This window comes from Typopeltis vanoorti, chromosome 21, assembly GCF_054136105.1.
Source record: "Typopeltis vanoorti isolate ZY-2024b chromosome 21, IOZ_Tvanoo_1.0, whole genome shotgun sequence".
Classification (NCBI taxonomy): Eukaryota; Metazoa; Arthropoda; class Arachnida; order Uropygi; family Thelyphonidae; genus Typopeltis; species Typopeltis vanoorti.
This window is the reverse complement of record NC_143569.1, coordinates 10,639,464-10,664,042: the sequence shown is the minus strand read 5'-3', so window position 1 is coordinate 10,664,042 and position 24,579 is coordinate 10,639,464. Positions and strand designations below refer to the sequence as shown.

Below are 24,579 nucleotides of genomic sequence, written 5' to 3'. Positions count from 1 at the left end.
TATACAATCACTTAAGTTTCTCCCTCTTACACTCAACCTTTTCAATTTCAGTTTCCCTGCCCAATTACTTCAGCTTGTTCAAAAAACAGTAACTTCCTCAATCGCTTATGAGCTTCCATGTACAGATGCCACCCATCTCTTCTACATACAGCTGTCTTTTTCCTTCAAACATACTCCAGACATCAACAAATACCAGACCTTTTTTTTTCTGCACATTCTTACAATCATATCATTCATTATCATCACTCATCTACTTAACTCATAATTGTCAAAACGAGGCAGTACACACACTATCCTCCCATTGACACTCTTTTTCGTCTTCACGATATCTAACAATGTTCTTAAATCCTTTGCTACCCAATTTATACTACCACTCAGGTCATTTGTACCCACCATTGCTAAAGCCACTCTCTATTCTACCACTAGCCAAGCACTCCTCAGGCATACTGCTCTCCATATTCTATGCTTAATCATAGAATCACCATATATTTTACCACTCATAACTTCCTTCAAGTCCAAACAAGAGTCACTCACGGCCTCATTTTCTATGCTATTCAGCATGACTCTCCCAGCTTCATTACTCAATGCTCTTTTACTTACTCCCTCACTCTCAAAAAGAAAAACTTATGCCTGAACAGGGACTTGAACCCTGGACCCTTAGGTTAAAAACCTAATGCTCTACCGACTGAGCCATCCGGGCAATACCAAAAATTCTTTTAACGCATAAGACTAGCAACTAAGTTTATGGGCGCTCTTCTCCTTCATTTTCAAAAATTAAGAAATGGGCAGCCAAGTTTAAACATAGCCATACCAGCCTTGAAGATCATCCATGTGAAGGACATCCAAAAAAGTGTAACAACACCAGAAATCATTGATCAAAAGAACGATATGGTATTGGATGAGTGGTGAGTCAAAATGCGTGAAATTGCTGAGACTATAGGCATTTCAAAAGAACACGTAGGATGTATTTTGCATGAAGAATTGTATATGAAAAAGCTTTGCGAAAGATCAGTGCTGCGCTTGCTCACAGCAGATCAAAAATGCACTTGCATGAAAATCTCTGAACAGTGCTTGAAGCGTTTTAACAAGAAAAAAAAATGATTTTGTGTGTTATTACTAGGAATGAGACTTGGATTCACCAATACACACCAGAATCCAAACAGCAGTCAAAACAGTAGACAGAAGCCTGTTGTTCAGCACCAACGAAGACAAAGTTGGTTCCATTCAGCAGGAAATGTCATGGCATTGGTGTTTTGGGATGCTAAAGGCATTTTGTTTATTAATTATCTTGAAAAGGGTAAAACAATAATCAGGGAATATCATTATAATCTTTTAACCAGACTAGATGAAAAAATTTGTGAGAAAAGACCTGGTTTGAAGAAGAAAAAAAATCATCTTTCATCAGGACAGTGCACCGGCCCATAAAATTGTTTTGGCAATGGGAAAATTAAGGGATCTGCACCATGGACTGTTGGAACATCCAACCAATTCCCCAGATCTGTCTCCCTCTGACTTCTATCTCTTCCCAAAACTAAAACTCTTACTCACTGGTCAGCGTTTTTCTTCAAATCAAGAGGTGATTGCAACTGTAGAAGGTTATTTTGCAGCTCTTACTGAGAACCACTACAGGGATGGGATAATGACACTGGAGCATCGCTGGAATAAATGTATTAGTCTTAAGAGAGATTATGTCGAAAAATAAAATTAATTTTGAAATTATAAATTTGTTTTTTCATTGTTAGGCCGAGAACCTTTCAGACCACCCTCGTACATGTCCAAAAGGAGGTGTGCTTTGAATTATGGAATGCAATTGATATGAAGTCATTAACCTCTATATACAAGTGGCTCAGTCATGAATATACTTCACGTGCAAACTGTGCTTGCATACACTTGGATAAAGAATTAAATCAAAAATACAATTTCTTGGCATATTTAATTTAAGGTAGTATACCATTGCCTCTTTATGTGAATGAAGAATCTCTAAGAAGTAGAAAACAGATGATACAATGTCACTGCATAAGGGTGGTGGTAAAATGGAAGTACCAAACTATAGATAAATTTGGTATTCTGTAGTTCAGCTTTTGGAAAAAAATATTAAGTGCATGTACACAGAACTGGTTAGATGAAGGTATTATTATTTATGAGGTCAGAATGGAATTATTCAAAGGAAGTGTTGTTTCAGTAATCTGCTCATATTTTATAATACAATAAAACAGAAAATAAGAGGAATGCATAGACTGTGATGGTTTTCGATTTTAAAAAAAGCATTTGATAGGTTGCCAAAAAACAAGCTGATATTTAAGTTGCCAAGAATTAATTCAGAAATCGAGCTAGAAGAATGGGTTAGAAATTTTCCATCTGACAGATATGCAAGTTTATGTATCAGAGAGCAGCATCAAGGAAGAAGAGGAAAATTTTATGGTGCAAAATACTCAGGACATTACTCAGTGCCTTTTATGACAATAATTTCAATGGATTGCTGTGAGACATTTAGTTGTTTATAGATGATAAAGTTATTAGTACTAATGGCATCAATGGCAATGTCATATTAAAAACGAGGATATTAGGAAAGAACTTGACATTGTCAGCATCCAAGAATGCGTTAGCAGAGCTAATCTCAGGTATTCTGGTCACTTAAACAGAATGGGCGAGGAAAGATTAGCAAAACAAGTGTTCTCTGCCAGGTTGGCAGGAAAACGACCCAGAGGAAGCCCAAGATATAGGTGGATTGATATGGTACAAAGTGCCTTAGACGATAGAAATATAAGATCTGATAATGTTGGAGTCATGACAAATAACAGACTGATTTGGAGGAAAATTGTAGATAGGAAGTTAGTAATGGTGTAAATTTTTCATGTAGTACTATCATATCCTGTACACCCCTTGAGGGTACATGTCAGGAATTTGATGATGATATAGTGTTCCTAAGCAAGGATCTGAATAATCTGAAAAAAAGTGAGAAAATGATTGGGAATAGCAGTGCAATAAAAAAAAAGTGTAAGGTTTTGAATTTCAGTATCAATGAATTGAAGGTTGCACATTCTTTGGAAATGAAGAAGGCAGGCATTCATGGGTTAATGTAGAAGGAAGGGGAAAGCTGAAGTTCAAGGAATATGCAATATGCTGCAAAAGTGGTTTGAAGACAACCAAGTTTCTGCAATAATGAGAGAAATGTAGATAAGCAGTGATAGGGATATGAGGCATGATTAAAAACACATCTATACTGCTGAGCTTAAATCAGGCTACCTGGATTTGAAAGATGAAAAAATTTACAGAGAGAGAGAGATAAAGAGAGAGTAAAAGGTGGGCAACAGAAATAATATCAGACCTGTGAAATTTTTATATGTTGGGTGGAAATACATGAGGACAGACTGACGGCATTTTAATCTGCAGCATTTGTTAGAAAATAGAGGATGGAAATGTGAGTTGCTGATGGTATTTACTGCATAAACAATGGGATATTTTTTTCAAAAGGTAGAACAAGGAGCCATCTCTTGTGAAAGGGAATCAAGAGTAAGAGAGTGAGGAAATTTTTTTTTTTGTATGCATAGCAGCAAGAGTACAGAGAATGAGTTTAAAAAGAGGTAGTGGTATGATAGACTTCATGACTTCTGAAAACTAAGCTCTCTTGATATCTAAGGAGTCTGCTTACGTTGTTTTTTTACTAGTAATTTAATAATAATTAAATTACTGGTACACATTTTAAAGCATATATCTTCAAAAATAATATCAACCTACCTTTCTGTCCTTTAAATATTAACAAGGAATTCTGTTGAATTTCTGTTGACATGAATCTAAGTCTCATCTCAAAATGATGATGAGAATTAAACATTCCTGAATACTGGATGTATGAAGAATAGCCATTTACATTACCAAAGAAAGAAGGCCTACTGATTGACAAAACTGTAAATATAGTACAAAATTTTAGACTGTAAAACAAATTTCAGTCTTCCATAATCATCAAAATAACCAATATTATTTCAACTTTAAATACAATATAGACTTTCACTATAGCAAATTCATAGGGACCACAGGAATTATAGTGGATAGTTTGTTATAGTGAATTTCTTCTAAAATGAAACTACCTATGGAGCATGGACAAGATATCTTTTAAAAAATAGTTGACCAAGATTTTGTTATAAAGAGCATGATTTTTTTTAAATGAAACGAGTCAAAATTTTATTATTATTATTATTATTTAAGCCTCCAAGGAGTCAAGACTCATCACGGAGGTCCTTCCAAGAAAACACAAAGTCTATCATACCACTCCTTAAACTCATTGACTGTCCTCGCTCTCACTACTCTATCAGGTAATGCATTCCACGGATCAACCACCATCATTGCAAAGAAACCACTTCTCACCCGCTTGCATACAGTTTCCTTTCGTAACTTCCAGGGATGGCCTCTTGTCATTACTCCTTCCTGCTGTTCAACCAAGTGAAAGAACTCCTCAGTGTCAACCCTGTAACCACCTCTCAACAGTTTAAACGTCTCAATCATATCACCTCTCCTTCTTCTATCCACCAAACTCTGAAGTCCACATTCCCTCAGCCGATTCTCATAACTAACATTGTACAGTCCTGAAGCCATCTTTGTTATACACCTTTGTACCCTTTCCAGAATTAACTTATCCCCTTCAAATCCTGGGGACCAAATCTGAGAACAATAGTCTAAGTGTGGCCTGAACAGAATGATAACTCTTTTATCTCTGCAAGTCAGCTTCCTTCTCAGTATTGCAGCAATCCTCTGTGTTACCTCCACCATCTTTGCAATATGGCCCCTGATTTTCAGGTTTCTATCAATCATCAACCCCAGATCTCTTGACTCCCCCTACTTCCTCCAGTATAGCCTTATAATGTCTTAGCTAAATCCAAGAAAATGGCAGTATATGCCTTTCCCTCATCTAATGATCTTGTAACTTTATTATAAAAGGCTAGCATATTGCTAAAACAAGAATGCCCCTTCACAAATCCATGTTGACTCTCACAGATAACATTACCCTCATCTGCCCAATTTTGTATACGGTCTCTCACTACTTTTTCCAAGATCTTAACAACTACTGATGACACACAAACTGACCTATAATTAGACACTTCCAGCCTGCTACCCCCCCTTATGCAATGGCACTATCTTACCTTCCTTCCATTCCTTGGGCACCTTTCCTTCTGCCAGACTTTCATTGAAAAGCCAGGTCAAAGGCACTGTCAATTCCATAGCACATTCTCTCAAAACTCGTGGTGAAATACCATCCAGTCCCACAGCTTGACTGACATCCAGAGTAGTCAGTATTTGGAACACACTTTCCTCCTGCACCTCTAAACCTTGAACCTGCCCTATCCCTCTAAAAAATTTCCTAGGATTTTCTTTGGATCTTAGGGCCAATTTCTTCTCATATTCCAGTTTTGCCTTACTTACCATACTAGTCACTCTCCTGGCCTATGGCTTATATTCTTCATGCATCTGCTCTTCACCTGTCTCCTTATATCTCTTCCATAGCCTTTTCTTCACATGCAGTTCCTGTTTAATATTGTTTGTCATCCACTTTACTCCAAATTATGTCCTCTTCTTCACTTGTGGAATACAGCTTACTATTGCTGCTAACAAATATTCCTTCACAATTCCCCAAGCACTAATGATATCCCGGCCTTCTAATTCTTCCCTCCATGAAACTCCCCAAGTTGATGTCTAAGACTATTATAATCACCTGCTGTATAATTCCACATACGTTCCTGCCTCTTTGATACTCCTGCATGTCTATTCATCTTTCAATTCGAAACCACATGGTCGTTCTCTACAATTGGTGGGAGAGATGTCATCTCAGTTATTATCAACTCTTCTGATGCTATGAATTTGTCCCTCAAGAATTCCTGAAATTCCATTCCCTTATTGCTGCATGCATCTTCCTCTCTCCAATTTATACTGCTGAAGTTAAAATCTCCATTAACAATCATTCTTCTTGTATTAGCCCATCTCAACTGTCTAAACATCTCCTAGTCCCCACCCTCTGTGCTCCTTGGTCTGTAGCAACACCCCACTGAATATCCTGTTATGCCTACCTCTACCTCACACCATATGCTTTCAAAATCCTTAGTGTCACTGCCTTCCAAAGCCTCCACTCTTAGAGGACATAAGTCGTCACTTATCATAAGCAGTACTCCACCACCACGCTTTCCCTTTCTATCCTGCCGAAAAATGGTGTACCCTGCTACTTCTATTCCTGTTATTATATCCTCTTCTGTCAACCACGTCTCACTGATCCTAATAATCTTTGGCCAGACTGATGCTATCAGCACCATCAATTCCTCTCCTTTATTCCAGATACTCCTGGCATTGGCATAAAGCATAAAAATGCCATTGTTTCTATACCCAGCATTATCCCCTCTAGACTCTACTGGGCTCAGCATTACCTGATGTCATCCCCTGTCTAACAAGTACCCATTCCCACAAGAGCCCACCCCTGCTACCGTCCACCTCAGGCATTCTAGTTTCCCTGCATTAACACACTGACTCGGTCAGAACAGCAATCTCTCCTACATCCTTCCTCATTCGAATGCAAGCAGTCTCTCACATACAACTCCTCTCTGTCCTCAAACGCCCTCCAAGCATCCACATATTCCAATCCTCTCTTCTGACACATTCTAGCTATTATGTTATTCAATATTACTGCTCTTCTGCTCAGCTTGTCACTATCACATCTAGGCAACACACACACTATCTTTCCTCTCTGCATCTTCTGTCATACAACCTCAAGCAAGAATCTCATATCTCTCGCTTCCCAATTTACATTACCTCTGAAGTCATTTGTTCCTACCATCACAATCATCTCATCCACCCTTTCACCCCTCTTAATTGCCATAACCACACTCTCTATCATTCCTCCAGGCAAACACTCCTCACGCATTCTATTTGCACACCATGGATCATTGAGTCCCCATACATTACACCTCTTACCACCCTGTTCCTCGATTGCTCCCATGTATCCCTCACTCTCTCTCCTCTAACACTTTCTCTCTGTGTTCCCCTACTTTCCTGCCATCATTCTATCCCTGGTTCCAGTGCTCCTTCACATTCTTCTCATTCCCTCTCTCCTACTGTTTCCATTCTCTCCTCTTCTATCATTCCCATAACTCTCTCTCATTCCCTCTCTTCCACTTATCCTATTCTCTCCTCTTCTATCATTCACATAACTCTCTCTCATTCCCTCTCTCCTACTGCTTCTATTCTCTCCTCTTCTATCATTCCCAAACATCTCTCTCATTCCCTCTCTCCCACTGCTTCTATTCTCTCCTCTTCTATCATTCCCAAAACTTTCTTGCATTCCTACTCTGATTCGCCTTGTATTCATCTCTTCCATTCTCCTAATTTCATCTTTCATACTTCTCATCTTGTTAACAAGACATTCTACCTCCTCTTTCAGTTCATCTATCCCTCTCTGCAAGTTAGTCACTCTTACTTGCCATTCATTTACCCAATCAAAACCATCTCCAAAAACTTCACAGTCATTCAAGCTTTCCACACCCCCCTACTCTTATTTTCTCATTCATATTTCACTCGTCATTCTCTGTTATCACACTACTCGTCTCCCGCTCGTCATTCTCTCCTATTACACTGCTCTTCTCCCAACATTCATTTCCCGTCCCTGAAGCAACTAAGTCGGTTATCAAAATATCTAATTCATTGATTTCCTCCCGCTGCCTGCATTTTGCACATATGCTCTCCCCTTCTTTCACCCGCCACATATCCACCTCATGGGAAGCATACATGCCACAAAGTCCTTTATTATGTTACGTATAATAGAGTTCTTAAATGGCAGATTACTTGGTGACACACCATTTGTGATTGCAGCTGCATTCGCCATCATTCCTAACTGCCAAGTAACTACTAAATCGCTAAAAATATATATGAACACTGTATCTTAGATATATATATATAAATATAACGCTATATTCAACTATACTAGACAGCAAAAACTTATCTTCTCTTCCACCGTAAATGCTGCCGACTGTGACCTTGCCTTCTCGGTAACCCCTTTTACACCATGTATTTGTGTATCACTAGCTTGTTATGAAAATTCATAGAGGAAAACAACATTATCTCAGTTTCTAAGCAATAGCAAATAATATTATCAACAAACAGATTATAAAATTATTGTACATATATAGAAATCTTCTGAAACCTTATTTCATAGGTTCACTACTCCACTATGAACCTAATTTAAAACAATATAAAATATAGTAGGCATTTTTGGAGAAGGAGTCCTAACTTTCCAACCAAATGCTATTTTAGATCTGACTAACATAAAATATTTTAATTTATATTAAAAGAGTAATTAAAAGTATACACCTGATTGAGCTGAAATGTATAATAAGAGAAAGTATTGAGAATGAAGCTCAATTACATGAATGTAAATATGTATATTAACCAAAAATGAAATATGAATAAAAACCAGTAAGCAAAGAAGTTTATGAATCAAATGGAGTATAGACTTTGAAAGATTAAGAATTAAAATTATGAAACTAAAAAGTAAAGAGCAAAAAAAAAAGGAAAAAACCTAGTAAAAATAAATACAGGGTGCTAGCCATTTTGTGGAAACCATCATAAGATTACACACAACACAAAACTGACTATGAACTCACTACATTGTAGTTTGATTGATTCAAGGTAATAAGGAGAGTTCGGGTGGCTTGAGATTAATGGAGAGTAATTTTATTTTATTTTTTAAGTTACCGTTATTGATTTTAAAGAAATAGAAACCAAATTACATTGCTCCAAATCTCTAGTGATAAGAAGTAATCAGGATTCTATAAACATAAAAAGACATTATCTAATCTTGTGCTCTTGGTGGTAACATAGTAAATTACTCACCATTAATCATGAACAACCCAAACTCTCACTCTCAAACTAACAAGACTCTTAATGCATAATATTGAGCCACACAGCAATCTCATAGTTTATTGCTGCCTCTAAGTGGTGAGAGCATGAACGGTAAATAAGTTCAAGTAGTGGTATGACAGACTTTGCGTTTTCTAGAGTGGGCCTTCCATGATGATGACTTCATGGAGATCCTGAACCATGATACTAAAATATTCTGGATTAGAGATAGATGTTGAAAGTTTTTCCACTTGGTTATACTATAAATTAAAGATGCCAAGAAATTATATTACTTGTTTAATCCTTTATCCAAGTGTAAGCAAACAAAGTTTGCACATGAAGTAACTTCATGACTGAGCAACTCATATAATTTGACATCTTTAATTTATAGTATAACCAAGTGGAAACACTTTCCACATATATTTCTAATTCAGAGTATTTTAGTGATCAGGTGTAACAACTTTTGGCTACTTGTATATGAAAATATGACTTCTGCATGACTTTAACCTTGGTATCACTTATGTGTCTGGTCCCACTGATGATATCTTGGGTTTCAGCAAGATAAGTACTTGTTTTTTTTTTTACCTTTGTTTTTCACTTTAATTTAATTTTATTTGTGCTTGTGGTGATTTTTTCCCCATTAGCACTGCCTTTTTTTAAAAATAAATATTAAGATTGCTGGTAGTGCAGTTAGTATCTGCATTACAACTGCACATTTTATAGTAGCTCAAATACAGCGTTTGCTGGTGGTGTAGAATTATTTCAATATCCCAGGATTATTTAATTCTCAGTCTTACCACTGAAAGGATTTTTTTTTTCCCTCTCTTACAATCGAACAGAGGTTTAATCATTTTTCCCACCTGAGATAATGGTAAAAATTCCTCTAAGGATGCAAACTCTAGGAAATGAAAGTCTAGATGAAGTAATGGTACAAATTCCTCTAAGGATGCGAACTCTAGAAAATGAAAGTCCAGGATGTGAAGAAGTGAGATGGGTAAGTAAGGTTTTAAAAGAGATAGTTGGTGCTAATAAGATTTATTCTTTCACCCTGTATGGCAGAGTGAAATATTTAGTTGTAGTTAAAGATGTGGAAAGAAGGGACAAACTATTACAAGGTCTTACTTTCGAAGGCAGCACAGTTATTTCTGTAATGGTTGAGAGTCAGGTTAAAGCAGTAAAAATTGAAAGATTTCCAATGGAACATATAGAGAGAACAGTGATGAAATTCTTATAAACACATTCTCGAAAAGCCGTAAGATTAGTAACATAATAAAAGGTTTAGCAGGTGAAGATCCAAACTGGTTTTCTGGTGATGTCACCTTCACAATGGACATGAAAACGCCCATATCAAATTTTGTTAACATCAGTACAACCCGAGTTATGGTAAACTATCCCAGAGTACAGAGGCAGTTCCTGTGTTGTGGTTCATATGATCATTTGGGTAGCAATTATCCCAAAGCCAAATGTTTACTGCTTGGAGATTGGACTTATCGCTAAGCAGTGTCTCAAACCCTGTCAGAAATGCAAAAGTTCTGAACATCACATTAACACCTGTCCTTTCAGAACTTTTGCTGAAGGAGTGGAAGCACCACTAGAGCCAATTAGAACACCGTATATATCAGAGAGGCATAAAGAATCTTCCAATTCAGTATGGTAAAGATGGCACTTTTAAACAAACTACACTTGGTAAAATCACAAAAAGTGCATTACAAAATCAGCTAGAAATTAGCCCCAAAATTCCAGAACTTCAGGAGCCACTTTCCCAGTCAAATATGGATGGAACAACATCAGTTGAAATTACCAATAATGAACCTAGTACAACAACTGAACAGATACTGAACAAAGAATGCAAAAACTAAAGATACCAAGAAATTACATACTTGGTTTAATCCTTTATCCAAGTGTAAGCAAACAAGTTTGCACCTGAACTATTCTCAGGACTGGGGCAACTCATGGTAAAGGTGTTATGACTTACATCACTTGCCTTACCATCCCATAATGCAAAGCACATATCCTCGTGCACATGTATAATACTATGCATTATGGGAAGGGTCATTACCCAGACTGGTTTCCAAGTGTGGGTTACCTCTCCAAAAATTCATGTGGTCACTCAGATCACCCATTGTTGGGTGATCTGAGTGATCATTTATTAACTCGGTGGAGGCTCTGCTAAGTGACAGGCTTCTCTACTACCAAGTAGAACCACTCATATTCCAGGAAAAGCATCAGACAAGGAAGTCCTAATAAAAGCCATCCCAACGGATCCAAATCCCTGTATGCTCAAAAGCTCCCTAAGGCAAAAATCTTAAGGGAGCAAATACTCTGCTCCCTGGAATCGAACCACCAACCGGTTTTGACCTGCATTGAGGTCTCGTCAGTGGGACTAACCTTGGTATCACCTCTGGGTCTCACCAGACCCAGAGGTGATACCAAGGTTGAAGTAATGCAGAGAAGTGATGCAAAGAAGTTTGCTTACATTTGATAAAGGATTACACCAAGTATATAATTTCTTGGTATCTTTAATATATAGTATAACCAAGTTTTCCACTTGGTTATACTATATACCATAAACTATATATATAAACTTGGAAAACTTTCAACAACTATCTATCTCTAATCCAGAGTAGTTTAATAATAAGGTGTGACACCTTTTGGAAACTCGTATATGAAAATATGACTTCCGCGTTACTTCAACCTTGGTATGGCTCCAACTGATGAGACCTCAATAAAGATCGAAAGCAGTCTGGGTAGTGACCCTTCCCATAATGCATAGCATTATACATGTCTGCCAAGATATGTGCTCTGCATTATGGGATACTAAGGCAAGTGATGTGAAGTCATACACCTTTACCACGAGTTGCCCCAGTCCTGAAAATAGTTCAGTTGGAAACCTATTTGCTTACACTTGGATAAAGGATTAAATCAGTATATAATTTCTTGGTATCTTTAATTTATAATTTAAAATGCAAAAACATGAAACTGTTCTACAAGGAGAAACTGGAGAAGAAACAGAAAAACAAGTAAGACAACTGAAAGAACTTAATATGCAGACAAAATCATCAAAAAGGAAACATGAATTAATAAAAAAAAATTGAGGTTAAACAAAAAAACTAAATAAAGGAAGTACATCTAAAAGAAAAAGCAGTAATAAAACATGTAAAGATGGAGAAGGTTGTGGATCATCAAATGAACACTCTTCAGGCTCAGAAGTTTATGGAACTATGACAACTTACCTCATGCTAATAAAGGAAAAGCAACAGATACAATTAAAGAAAAAATAATAAAGTTTACTGATTCAAAGTTTTCTCAATAGGATTCTCATCTACATGAAAACAAAATAACCAGCTTCTAAATCAAGAATGGTAGGCATGAAATTGAAATAATGGAAAGCAACTGTAAAAAACTGGAAAACAGTTTACAAGAACCATGCTACACAATTGCAGATTCACAGATTGAAGACTACATCAGGTTCATCCAAAAAATCTAGAAGTTAAAGACTTACCAGTGACACTTCACTAATCATAGCATCTTCTTTCTGCATTGCCTCATTAAATGTACGAGGATTCCCCAAGCAAATTAAACAAGAAACTATATGGAAGCTTATGCCACACCATAATATCAGGTTTTTGTTTCTTCAAGAAACATACTTCTGCAGATATAAAGATATAAGAACTTTAACAGAGATAGATATCCACTTCTTTCTTATTGGAGCTTTGGAAGATTTAACAGGGCTGGAGTAGGAGTTCTTATTCTCCCCCCCCCCTCCTTGGGTCATTCTGTAATATCCAAAGGGATAATCTTGACAATAGACTGGAAATACTGTGGAATCTGTATTATGGTTTATAAATGCTTATGCTCCATCCAATGGAACAGTTAGATGAAAATTCTTCCAAGAAAATTCGCCATATTTATATGGTGCTCCCTACATCACAGCAGCTGGAGACTGGAATTGTATTTAAAACCTCACATTAGACACGATAGGCAGACACCCCAGGAGTGGAAAAGTGGGGTATGCACAGTTAAAAACATGTCTCGACAATGCTCAACTAGTAGACATATGGAGGATTTGCAATCCTAATCTCCAGGATTACAGGTATATGAATCAAGTCCTCTTGTTCTTGTGTAGAGGCTTAAGTGCTGTGAGGACATTATGTTGGAGGTTTAATGGATTTTTTACAACACTCAAAAAGAATTAAAATAGAATTTAATACTTCCTATATTTCGTCCTAGTCACTAGGACATCTACGGGGATTACAAAACAATTAATGTAACATGCACACAAAAACTTACAATACTAAGACCAACCACGTGGGTGACCCTAAAGTCCTATCTAGGTGGAGCGCCCTCTAACGGCGGTAGTAGGTGGCCTGGAATGTAAGGTGGGACCTCTGGTGATGAGTGTTTCCCAAATCTTCGGAAGCTTAATGCAACCGTTTTTATTAAGATTTGGTTGGTTTCTGAGAGCTGCTGCTGCTGCTGCTGCTTCTAAGAAAAGTCTCTCTTTCTTGAATTTGCTGTGGTGGAGCATGGTGGTTTTCTTCCATGATACTCTGTGGGTGGTGTCCAAAACATGGTCAGCCAAGCCTGAATGGCCATAGTTGTGTTTAACAATGTACGACTTGTGTTCCTCCAGGCGGATGGATGCTGATCTGCCTGTCTATCCAAAGTACGCAAGCTTACAGGAACAGGGTACTTTGTAAACTCCAGGTAGAGAGAGGAGGGCGCTGATCTTTCGTAGAACGGATAAGGGTAGCAAGTTTGCGGTAGGGCTTATATGCTGTGTGTAGGTTATACTTTTTTAGTATCTTGGCTATTTTTCCCGAAGTGCCACGGATGTAGGGTATGGTGATGGCATTTTTAAAATCTTGTTGACGAGAGGGACGGGGAATGGGGGAGGAACTGATTATTTTTTTGATACTGTGATCGCTGTAGCCATTGGAGAGGAAAGTGCTGTGTATGTGGTTAAGCTCAGTAGTGAGGACGGTTCCACTGGAACAAAGATTGTGGGCTCTCTTGGTAAGAGTTTTAATAATGCCATATTGTTGAGAGGGGTGGTGGTGGGAGAGTTTGTGAATGTATCTGCCTGTGTGTGTGGGTTTTCTGTATACGGTGAAGGTAAGTGTATCATTAGGCAGGCGTGTGACTAAGGTGTCTAGGAAGGGTAAACGATTGTTCTTTTCCTTTTCCATAGTAAACTGGATTCTTGGATGTAGGCTATTGAGATGACTGAGGAAGGAGTCTAACGTGTCTGGGCCATGAGGCCAAATAGAGAACACATCATCTACATATCTTAGCCAGATAGAAGGTTTGAGCGGGGCTGAGTCTATGGTTCGTTTTTCGAAATCTTCCATATAGAAATTGACAGGGGGGGTGAGAGGGGGGAACCCATGGCGGTTCCCTCTATCTGCTTGTAGATTTTTTTCTTCCAAGAGAAATACCCAGAGTTGATGGCAAAGGAAAAGAGATCTAAGATGTCAGAGGGAAAAACGTTTTCTAAGAGAGATAAAGTCAGTTAAGGGAATATCGGTAAACAAAGAGGAGATATCAAAGCTTACTAATATGTCTGTATTATTCAAGGTTAAATTTTCTGTGAGGGCTTTAAAGTGGGTCGAGTTTTTTATATAGGAAGCGGAATTTCCGGTGAGGCCTATAGTAGATGCCACCAATGCACCTTGTTACAGACTGTCTAAACAGCTGGCCATCTCTTTGTCCCCCCTCACCGGAAATTCTGCTTCCTATATAAAAAACCTAGATAGGACTTTAGGGTCACCCAAGTGGTTGGGTTTAGTATTCTAAGTTTTTGTGTGCATGTTACATTAAGTGTTTTGTAATCCCCGTAGATGTCCTAGTGACTAGGACGAAATATAGGAAGTATTAAATTCTATTTTAATTCTTTTTGAGTGGTGTAAAAAATCCATTAAACCTCCAACATAATAATATATGAATCAAGGTACTGATACTTGACAGAACTGATATCTCTTCTTCCCATATAATTATTATTATTATTATTATTATTGTTCCGGGAAACTCCAAGGAGTCGACAGACTCATCGAGGGAGGATCTAACATCATGTCTGGAACAACTATTCAACATTCACACAGTATCTATCATATCTTGCCTTGAACTCATTCACGGTCGTAGCACCCACAACAGACTCTGGAAGCTTATTCCACTCATTCACCACTCTCCAAGTAAAAAACCTAGCTCTAACACCCTTGTCAACCACGCTCTTGCCCAGCTTCCATGCATGGCCCCTAGTCCTCCCACCACCAGTCATATTTTCAAAAATATCTTCTGGATCAATCTTATAAAAACCCTTCAGTAATTTGAATGTCTCAATCATATCACCCCTCCTTCTCCTATCGTCCAATTTCTGCAACCCACAAATCCTCAACCTATTCTTATAAGGTTCATTCCACAGACCTGCTATCATCTTGGTCACTCATCTCTGGACCCTCTCCACTTCTTCCCCATCACGAAGAAACCCTGGTGCCCATAACTGGGCACAGACGTCCAGATGGGGTCTTTTCAAGGCTCGATACAGAGGAACAACAACTTGCTTCTCTCTGCATGTTAAAGTATTTTTCATAAGCCAAGTGATTTGGTGAGCTGTTTTAGTTACTTTTGCAATGTGCCCCCTAAACTTCAACTCCCTATCCACCAGCACTCCCAAATCCCTGGCCTCATCAATCTCCTGGAGTACGGTTCCACCTATGCGATATACTGCTGCTATTCTTTTCACCCCAAAGTGCATAACCTTACACTTTGCCACATTAAACTGACATCCAGTTTTCCTAGCCCAGTCCTCCAAACTATCCAAATCATCCTGTAAAATTTTGACATCCTGTGCACTCACAATTGCTCTACCCAACTTTGCATCATCAGCAAACAAGTGAACACTTCCTCTCAAATCCTTTCCAATATCATTGATGAACAAATTGAAAAGCAGTGGTCCAAGAACAGAGCCCTGCGGCACTCCACTAGTCACAAGACGTCTTTTTGACTCCACTCCTGAATAAACCACTCTCTGATATCTCTCCTTCAACCACCCTCCTATCCATCTTACCAACCCTATATCTATCCCCATCTGCTCCAGTTTACTGATTAGGGTTCCATGTGGTATCCTGTCAAAGGCCTTGGCATGGTCCAGTAGTATCATTGTAAACCCATTACCCCTATCCAGTTCAGCTGTCACTGTGTTATAAAACGTGAGCAAGTTACTGAGGCATGATCTACCCTTCACAAAACCATGTTGTCCCTTATACAATATCCCATTTTCATCTATCCAATCCTGTATTCTTTTCTTGACTAATTTCTCTAAGACCTTGACAATGATTCCTGACATGCTAATCGGTCGGTAATTTACAACAGCAGTCTTGGAACCACCTTTATGCAGTGGAACTATTTTCCCCTCCTTCCACCCGCTCGGGACTAACCCAGACCCGAGACTCAAATTAAACAAAATGGTCAAGGGTACTGACAATTCTTTAGCTGCTTCTCGTACTACACGAGCTGGTATACCATCCAATCCCACAGATGTATTGACATTGAGGTTATGCAATAGACTACTCACCTCCACTTCATTCACCACAATTCCCGTATAATCTACTAGTTTATTCATTTCTGCAATGTCACCACCTGGATGATATATTCTTGCAAAGTGCTCACTCAGTAACTCAGCTATCTCAATTGATTCAGTTACCTCCCTACCATCGGCATTCTTTAAAATCATTCTGCCATGTACATTTTCCCTTTTACTTGCTACATATCTAAAAAACTGTTTAGGATTCACTTTAGCCTGCATGGCCAATGTTCTTCCGTAATCCTTTTTTGCTTTTCTTACCACACTAGTCACCCTTCTGGCCTGCGCTTTATACCGTTCATGTATCTGCCGGTCACCTTTCTCCTTAAATTCCCTCCATAGTTGTTTCTTTTTTTGCAGCTCAAGCTTAATGGTGTTATTCATCCATTTAACCCCTACTTGATTTATTATTCGGACTCTAGGTATACAGTCAGCCATTGCTTCATGCAAGCACTTCTTAACTACCTCCCATGCACTATCAACTTCTAGTCCTTGCAGTTGTACATGCCATGGCACTGAACCAATCAAACTCCTAAGCTTGTCATACTTTCCAGCCCGATAATTCCACATGTACCCTGTCTTAATTGAAAATTCTACACCTTTAGCCACCTCCCAAGTCAAGACCCTATGATCACTCTCACCGATTGGTGGCAATGTGGTCATATTTGTTACAGCCAAATCCTCAGATGTAATTACTAGGTCAAGCACTCTCTGACCCCTAGTATTTTCCATTACATGCTGTCGCAGATAGTTATCCCTTAATAACCGCATAAAATCCAATTCCTTCCTCACGTGTGTCCTCTCCTCACTCCAATCAATGCGACCATAGTTGAAATCTCCCATAATAATCACCCTCCTTCCACTCATTTCTTCTATTTGCTTGTGCATATTGTCACCACTATCTTTTCCATCACCTGGTCTGTGGCAGCACCCAATTGTATATTTAGTTCTGCTAGCCACAATCTCACACCATATGGTCTCAAATGTGCTCTTTTCTCTATCCTGCAATTCAACTTCTATTCTCCTTGGCTCATCAGCTATCATCAACAATACTCCACCCCCCATTTTATTCTCTCTGTCATTCCTGAACACACTATACCCCCATCACATTCAATCCCACTAGCTATATCATCTACAGTCAGCCATGTTTCACTAATACCAATAACCTGTGGTCTGGAAGTGCCAACCATGGCCAAAAACTCTTCCTTCTTGTTCCTAATACTCCTAGTATTAGTGTACATGAATTTAAGACCTCCATTAGCCCCAACCCTACCTTGATGCCTTATATTAACTATCCCACTCTGGTTTGTTGTCCTTATTTGCTCTAGCATATTATATTCATTCTTACATTCAACTGCCTCCCTAAGGACTGTATATCTACTCCCCCCCCTTAACGAATCTAGTTTCCCTGAATTTGCACATCCACTACATTCAGCAACACTTTCTCAAGTCTTCTTACACCATAACCATTCAAATGCAAGCCATCCATCTTATATAGATCCTTTCGCCCATCAAACTCACTCCACACATCCACAAATTCCACACCACTCGTCATACATAACCCATGCATAAAGTCATTCGCAATTATGGTCCTCCTTTTAAACATTTCACTGTCATACCGTGGCAAAAGACTAATCATTCTAACTCTCTCACTCTTTTCTTTTGCTACCTCAAACAATTCATTCAGGTCTTCTATCATTTCCATTTTATCTCCTTTCAAATCATTCGTACCTGCCACAACAATCATTTCTTTCACCCTTTCCTTTTGCTCTCTAATAGATTCAGTTACATTCTTTATGGTTGCACCAGGTTGGTACAATTTTGTCAAATCCTCTACTAACACACCTCGTACTAACGAGTCTCCATACAGCACTCTATCCTTCATTTTGTTCATGTTCACATTCATACGCCTATTTTTCCTGTCATACCTTTTATTATTGGTTGGTTCATTCAGTCGACTTTTGTTCATACACTCTAGCTGCTGTTTTGCCCTTTCTATCGCACCATTCAACAACGCGATCTCATTCAATGCATCTATCTCATCTTTTTTATTCTCTGAGAAACCATTAATACTATCATTCACACTTTCTACATTCACACTCTCATAATTCTCATGTACAACCTTGCCATTTCTTGTCATATCGCTATTTTCTTCATTCTGAAGTTTGACAAAAATATCACACTCACGATCCGAAATACACTTCAATTCCTCATTCTCCCTACATTTTCTACACACATTCAATCCTTTATTATCATCTATCCACACTCCGACCGCACTCCGTAAAGCGTACATTTCACAGCTAGTACACTGACTCATTTCTTTTATACTACTGTTCTTTGATAACGATGGCGAACCATCATTACTGGCCGCCATTTTCCTTCGTACAGGTGCCATAATTATTGCAACGTGTTTTATTAAATAATAAGTTATACACACCAAAAACACATTTATAAATTATAAAACACATTTATAAACACAATTATAAAATGATAATTCAGATAAAACATCTTGATATCAACACATCAGATCATAATCCAGTCAGTTCTACTTAAATTCAACTGAATGGAACAAGTGGAGATCAGTTCTTGACCATGGAGATTTCCACCAAATTTTCCATTGATCTTTTCAACCAAATTCCAGATCCTCTGTTCAAATTGGAATAACGTTACCTAGAACTAGGATATGTGATTACAATTCAAACAAGCAGTAAAACAGAATATGATTGAATGGGGAAAGGAACATGCTTTCCTCAAAAGAAAAAGTTGAAAGTCTGTATAAAGAGAGGAGCTGGTTCTTAGCAAACCAATGCAATGGTATAGAATGTAGCAACATCATTAGAAACATTAACATAGAGATAGAAGTGAAAAGGTAGAAACAAGTAGTTATCTCTTTCTTCAAGTAGAAGAAAGAAATTTTAAAATAAGAATACTGCAGTGCTTTGCAGACAGATCTACAACTGCATTCTTCAATAGACAATTCACTAAATTCTGTGTTGATGGTGAAGATATCTCCACCATTCAAGATATCCTCGACTCCTTTCAAAAGTACTACAAAAATCTGTTTAAAGACAATAGTACTGTGGGAAATTATAACTCTTAGAACATTAAAGAACATTAATGGCTTTCCTGTTCATATCCAAGATGGGCCTGACAGACCCATCACAGCATCTGACATTACCACAGCCTATAAAGAATGCCAGGCAAGAAAATTCCCAGGACTTGATGGTCTAGGTCAAGGGTGGGGAACCCTTGGCACGCATGCCAAACGTGGCATACCAACGACTTTTCTTCAGCATGCAACCCAGGGCTCACCTTAAAAAATAATTAAATAAATACATATCGAACATCTTTGCTGAGATATTGGATATATATATAAAAATATGTATATTTTAACTTAATAGAATACAATTTTATTAAGTAGAGCGATACCAAATAAAAATGCAATAAAGAAACAAATACTATCAACTGTTTTAATAATAATAAGTAACAAGAAAATGAAACAAACATCCTATTTCCAGGCCATCTCAATGATATAGATGATGGCCTGGCCAGATGATGGCGTGACATACAAGTTTTGTCCAATTCAGTTGTTGCACCATTCGCCAGGCCGCCAGAAATGGGGTGACTGCTTTACCATCATTTTTTATTTATTTTTTCATGTTTTGTAAATAATTTATCAGTTTTCTAAAGTATGTATATATGTGGATTTGGATTTAATTAAATCGTAAGTCATTAAAACATGGATTGGGAGTATCTAATAAATATGTTTCATTTATTAGATATAAATGCAAATTTTCTTTACATTGCCATAAACATGAAGTTATTGTTAAAGCTATGTGAAATGTATTATCAATATTCAGAATTATGAAGTGTTATCTGCATGTGATTAGATGGCATGCATACCCTTCTTTTTTCATTTGCATGTGTGCGAGTAGGTAGGGTTATAATTGTACTAATTTTTGTACAGAGAGTGATTATAATGAGATTTTCTGAGTCCAAGTTATAATTTTTGTAAGTGTCCATACATCTCTGTCCACATTTTTACACCATATGATCTGATTTTCATTAAAGTTGAAAACTGTATGAAGAAAGCAATTATTTTTTGTATGTACAACTTTGTATGTACAACAGATAAATTTTGATAATATTAGCTTTCCTATGCTAATATTATCAAAATCAATCATATTCGCATAGGAAAGCATGACCGGAAATGCCACCCGAAAGTGATAGGTGGTGCTGTTAGCCAGTGCTCCAGGTGAGCAATTGAGGCTTCTTCATTCAAGCTTTCGACATCGTATGAAGAGCATGCGTCATTTTATGAACGCTGAGATGGCAGACATGCACCTCGTTTACAGGTTAGCTGATGGTAATGGATGAGCCGCTGTACGAATGTATCGCGAAAGATACCCAAACATATGTGTACCGCGTCACCAAATGTTTGCGCATTTGCATCAGAATTTGTGTGACTATGGATCATTCAGGGATCGCAGGAGTGATAGTGGGTGGCTACGATTAATGCAAAATCCCGCGATGGCAAAGGAGGTGTTGCATGCGATGGACAATAATCCAGAAACAAGCACATGTGCTATTGCCTTGCTATAGGAGTATCTCGATCCAGTGTATTGCACGTTTTGCATTCTGAGTCCTTGCATCCATTTCATCTGCAATGGATCCAGTTACTGATGGCCGAAGATTATCCTTGACGTGTGGAATTCACACAGTGGTTTCTGCAGAAAAGTGCCATAGACCTGGATTTTCCAACTTATGTTTTGTTCATGGATGAAGCTTCATTTACCCACGAAGGGGTCTTCAATCACCACAATGCCCATGTGTGGGCCCAGGAGAACCCACAAGTTGTGCGATCACATGCCACAGAACAATGCTTCGCCGTTAATGCATGGGCAGGTATTGTCGCTGACTGTTTAGTCAGCCCATACTTGTTACACCCCAACTGGACTCCCAGAAGTACTGGACCTTTCTTGAAGAAGTTCTGCCAGATTTACTGAACAATGTTCCAATGACTGCGCATTGGCAGATATGGTTCCAACACGATGGGGTTCCAGCCCATTTTGGCATTTCTGTGCATCAGTATTTGGGGCTCGATGGATTGGATGTGGTAGACCCGTCGCATGGCCCACACTCACCTGATTTATCGAGCATTGATTTCTTTCTATGGGGGACCCTAAAAGCCATGGTGTACAAAATGCCTGTTGCCTCTGATATGGACCTTGTGGCAAGAATCACCATCACCGCTGCTAATATCCAGGAAACTCCAGGTATTTTCATAAATGTACAGCAATCAATGCGTTGTCGGTGTCAGCCATACATCACTGCTAATGGTCGTAACTTTGAGCACTTGATGTGAAACCGTATTATGTATCCAACCACTATTGAACTGTTCAGTTATGCCTAATAAAGTTTTTTACACTATGTACTGCTGTTATTTCTGTTGTCCACGTTAGTACCTTCTGGTGGAGTTTCCGATCATGCTTTCCTATGTGAATATGGTTGATTTTGATCTCTACCTCCCCTCAAAGTTTATACATGGAATTTTGAACCACCCTCTATATATGTAAATATACCATTATCATATACAGGAATACCTTGTATAGTGCGGTTAATTGGTTCCAAGGAGCATCCACGCTATGCAAAACCGCGTTGTTCAAGGTCTATTTATAAAGATTTTCAATTTAGTTTGCTTATTACAAAAATTTAGGATAATAAAAATGTTTAAAAATGAAAAAAAAAAAAAAGTGTTATTTTTATTAACTAAATAACAAATAAAATCCTTTTAAACTGATATAAAAGTTGTAGAAAACAAAACAAATATTGCTTCAATTTTAGCATACAGTAATTTACTTTTTACTAAAGTAGTATTTTAATGTTCGTTGAACCATCCTTGTCTTCTTTGTCTCTTCAAGTACTAGATCTCTGTAGCATTTGATGACATTATTGAGACTTTGTCTCACTTTGATGCTTCTTTCCAAATTCGGGTCGACATTTATGAGAAAGTCGGAAGCTTCATTGATTTTTCTCACAAAAGTTAAAAGGTCAGCAAAGGAAAATTCTTCAACCATGACATCAGTGGGGTCATCTTCGTCTTCTTCTGCTTCAAAGGCTCGTTGTTGTTCCAACTCCACAAGGATTTCATCATCCAGATCATTTGAATGAGAATCAATGCATTCGTTCACACTGTTACAATCTAAACTGGTAAAACCAAGATCTTTGCCCATCTGCACAATTTCTGTTGAAATTTCCTTTTTCTGTGTTGCAAAGGGAACAAAGTCCTTTGAACAATGCAGCAAGATATTATGCCATATGGCTCTCATGTTGCTTTGAGTCACATCTTGCCAAGATTCATAAATATTTTGAATGCCATCTTTTATGTTAAATTTCTTCCAAAATTCACTCCAAGTCCAAGAATCGTCTTCTGCTGCAGCTTTAATAGCTTGAGCAAAAGTTCGTCTTAAATAGTAAGCCTTGAAAGTGGAGATAAATAACGCCTTGATCCATAGGCTGCAGAATTGATGTTGTGTTTGGAGAGGAAAAAATGAATCTTGGCATTTTCATCTAAGTCAGTCAATAGAGTTGGATGGCCTGGTACATTGTCTAATAAAAGCAAAATTTTGAAAGGAATATCATTCTTTTTACAATAGCTTTTAACTCCAGGGCAAAAACAAGTTTTAAACCAGTCTCCGAAAATTGAACGAGTCACCCACGCTTTTTTATTCGAACGCCAATGAACAGGTATATTGTTTATATTGTTCTTTGTAAAGCCCTTAAGAGCTCTTGGGTTTTCCACTCTGTACACTAACAGTGGCTTCAATTTTAAATCACCTGATGCATTACCTCCTAGTAAAAGTGTCAATCGGTCTTTTGACACTTTATACCCAGCTTGTGTTTTTTCCTTCTCTGCTAGAAATGTGTGCGATGCCATTCTTTTCCAGAACAAGCCAGTCTCGTCAGTGTTAAAAATTTGATCATCTGTGTAGCCTTCCTTCTCAATAAGCTCCTTCAATTCATTGGGAAATAATTCTGCAGTTTTAGTGTCAGCACTTGCGCTTTCACCTTGGATTCTTACGTGATGGAGTCCCATAATGTAAGAAATTGTTGAAATTGTAGAACCATCCGTGACTTGCTATAAAAGTTTCACTGGTTGTACCTCCTTCATTTTCGCTTTCATTTTCTTTTATTTTGTCATATAGACTTGTTGCTTTTGCCTGGATTATCATTTGACTCATCTGATTACAAGCTTCAATCCAGATCATTAGAAGGCATTCTATATTTTCCATTGTAAAAGATCAATTTATCATGATCACTTTTGACATATAAGAAGCGGTGCTCATTCCATGTTGTTTAATCTTTTCTTTGCTCTGAATAATTCTTCATAACAGATGACTCATTCATTGAATTCTCACATGCTATTTTAGCAAACTTTCTCGTGACATTTTATAATTTCAAGTTTCTTCTCTAATGTCAACCACTTGCATTTTTCTGTTACTCCAACAGTGTCTTCTTTGTTTTGTCTCTTTTTTCATTCATACTTAAATAATAAAAAAAAAATTAAATACTAATATTAACGTAAACAATAAAATGCTACGGGAAAAGAACGTGTCTACGTGAGAGCCAATCGAATAATTACTGGCTCTCGACTGTCACTTGCAGTGCCTGGGAGTCGCCGGTCAGTGTTGACAATGTCAGTGTAATAATGATAACTGTAATAATAAAAACAGCGTTAGACCAAAACCCGCATTGTTCAAAACCGCGCTATACAAGGTATTCCTGTATTTTTATTTGCTTCCTGCCCTTTACAGATTGTGCAGAATGTCACAGCTACCAGCAAAGAAACATAGACATCCAAATGAAGAGGAGATTAAAGAATTTAAAGAATACTGGACTGAAAAATTTGGCATGATTAAGAAAAATAATAATGCAATTTTATGTTCCGAATCAGTTGTTTGTAGGACTTCTTCTGTAAAGACATTTTGAAACTGTCCATAAGAACTTAAGCAATAAAAGTGAGCAAGAACAAAGAGAATTAATTTCTCGTGAACTGAACAAGACAAAAAAAACATCCGTACTTTGATGAGAGTTATTTCAGGTAGGCCTAGTTCTAACTTAGTTGC

At 37.8% G+C, this 24,579-nt stretch overlaps 1 protein-coding gene and 1 non-coding gene across 2 annotated transcripts in view; both read right to left on the bottom strand.

Moving 5' to 3' along the window:
* LOC150094616 (protein eyes shut-like) overlaps positions 1 to 24,579 on the bottom strand; it is a 198,797-nt gene that overhangs the window by 129,327 nt on the left and 44,891 nt on the right. The window contains exon 8 of the mRNA XM_090411605.1: positions 3,739 to 3,903. Coding sequence (XP_090267731.1) covers positions 3,739 to 3,903 — 165 coding nt within the window. The remainder of the gene's footprint in view (positions 1 to 3,738; positions 3,904 to 24,579) is intronic.
* Positions 628 to 700, bottom strand: TRNAK-UUU (transfer RNA lysine (anticodon UUU)). Its single transcript has one exon. It is a non-coding gene; the product is annotated as a tRNA-Lys (tRNA).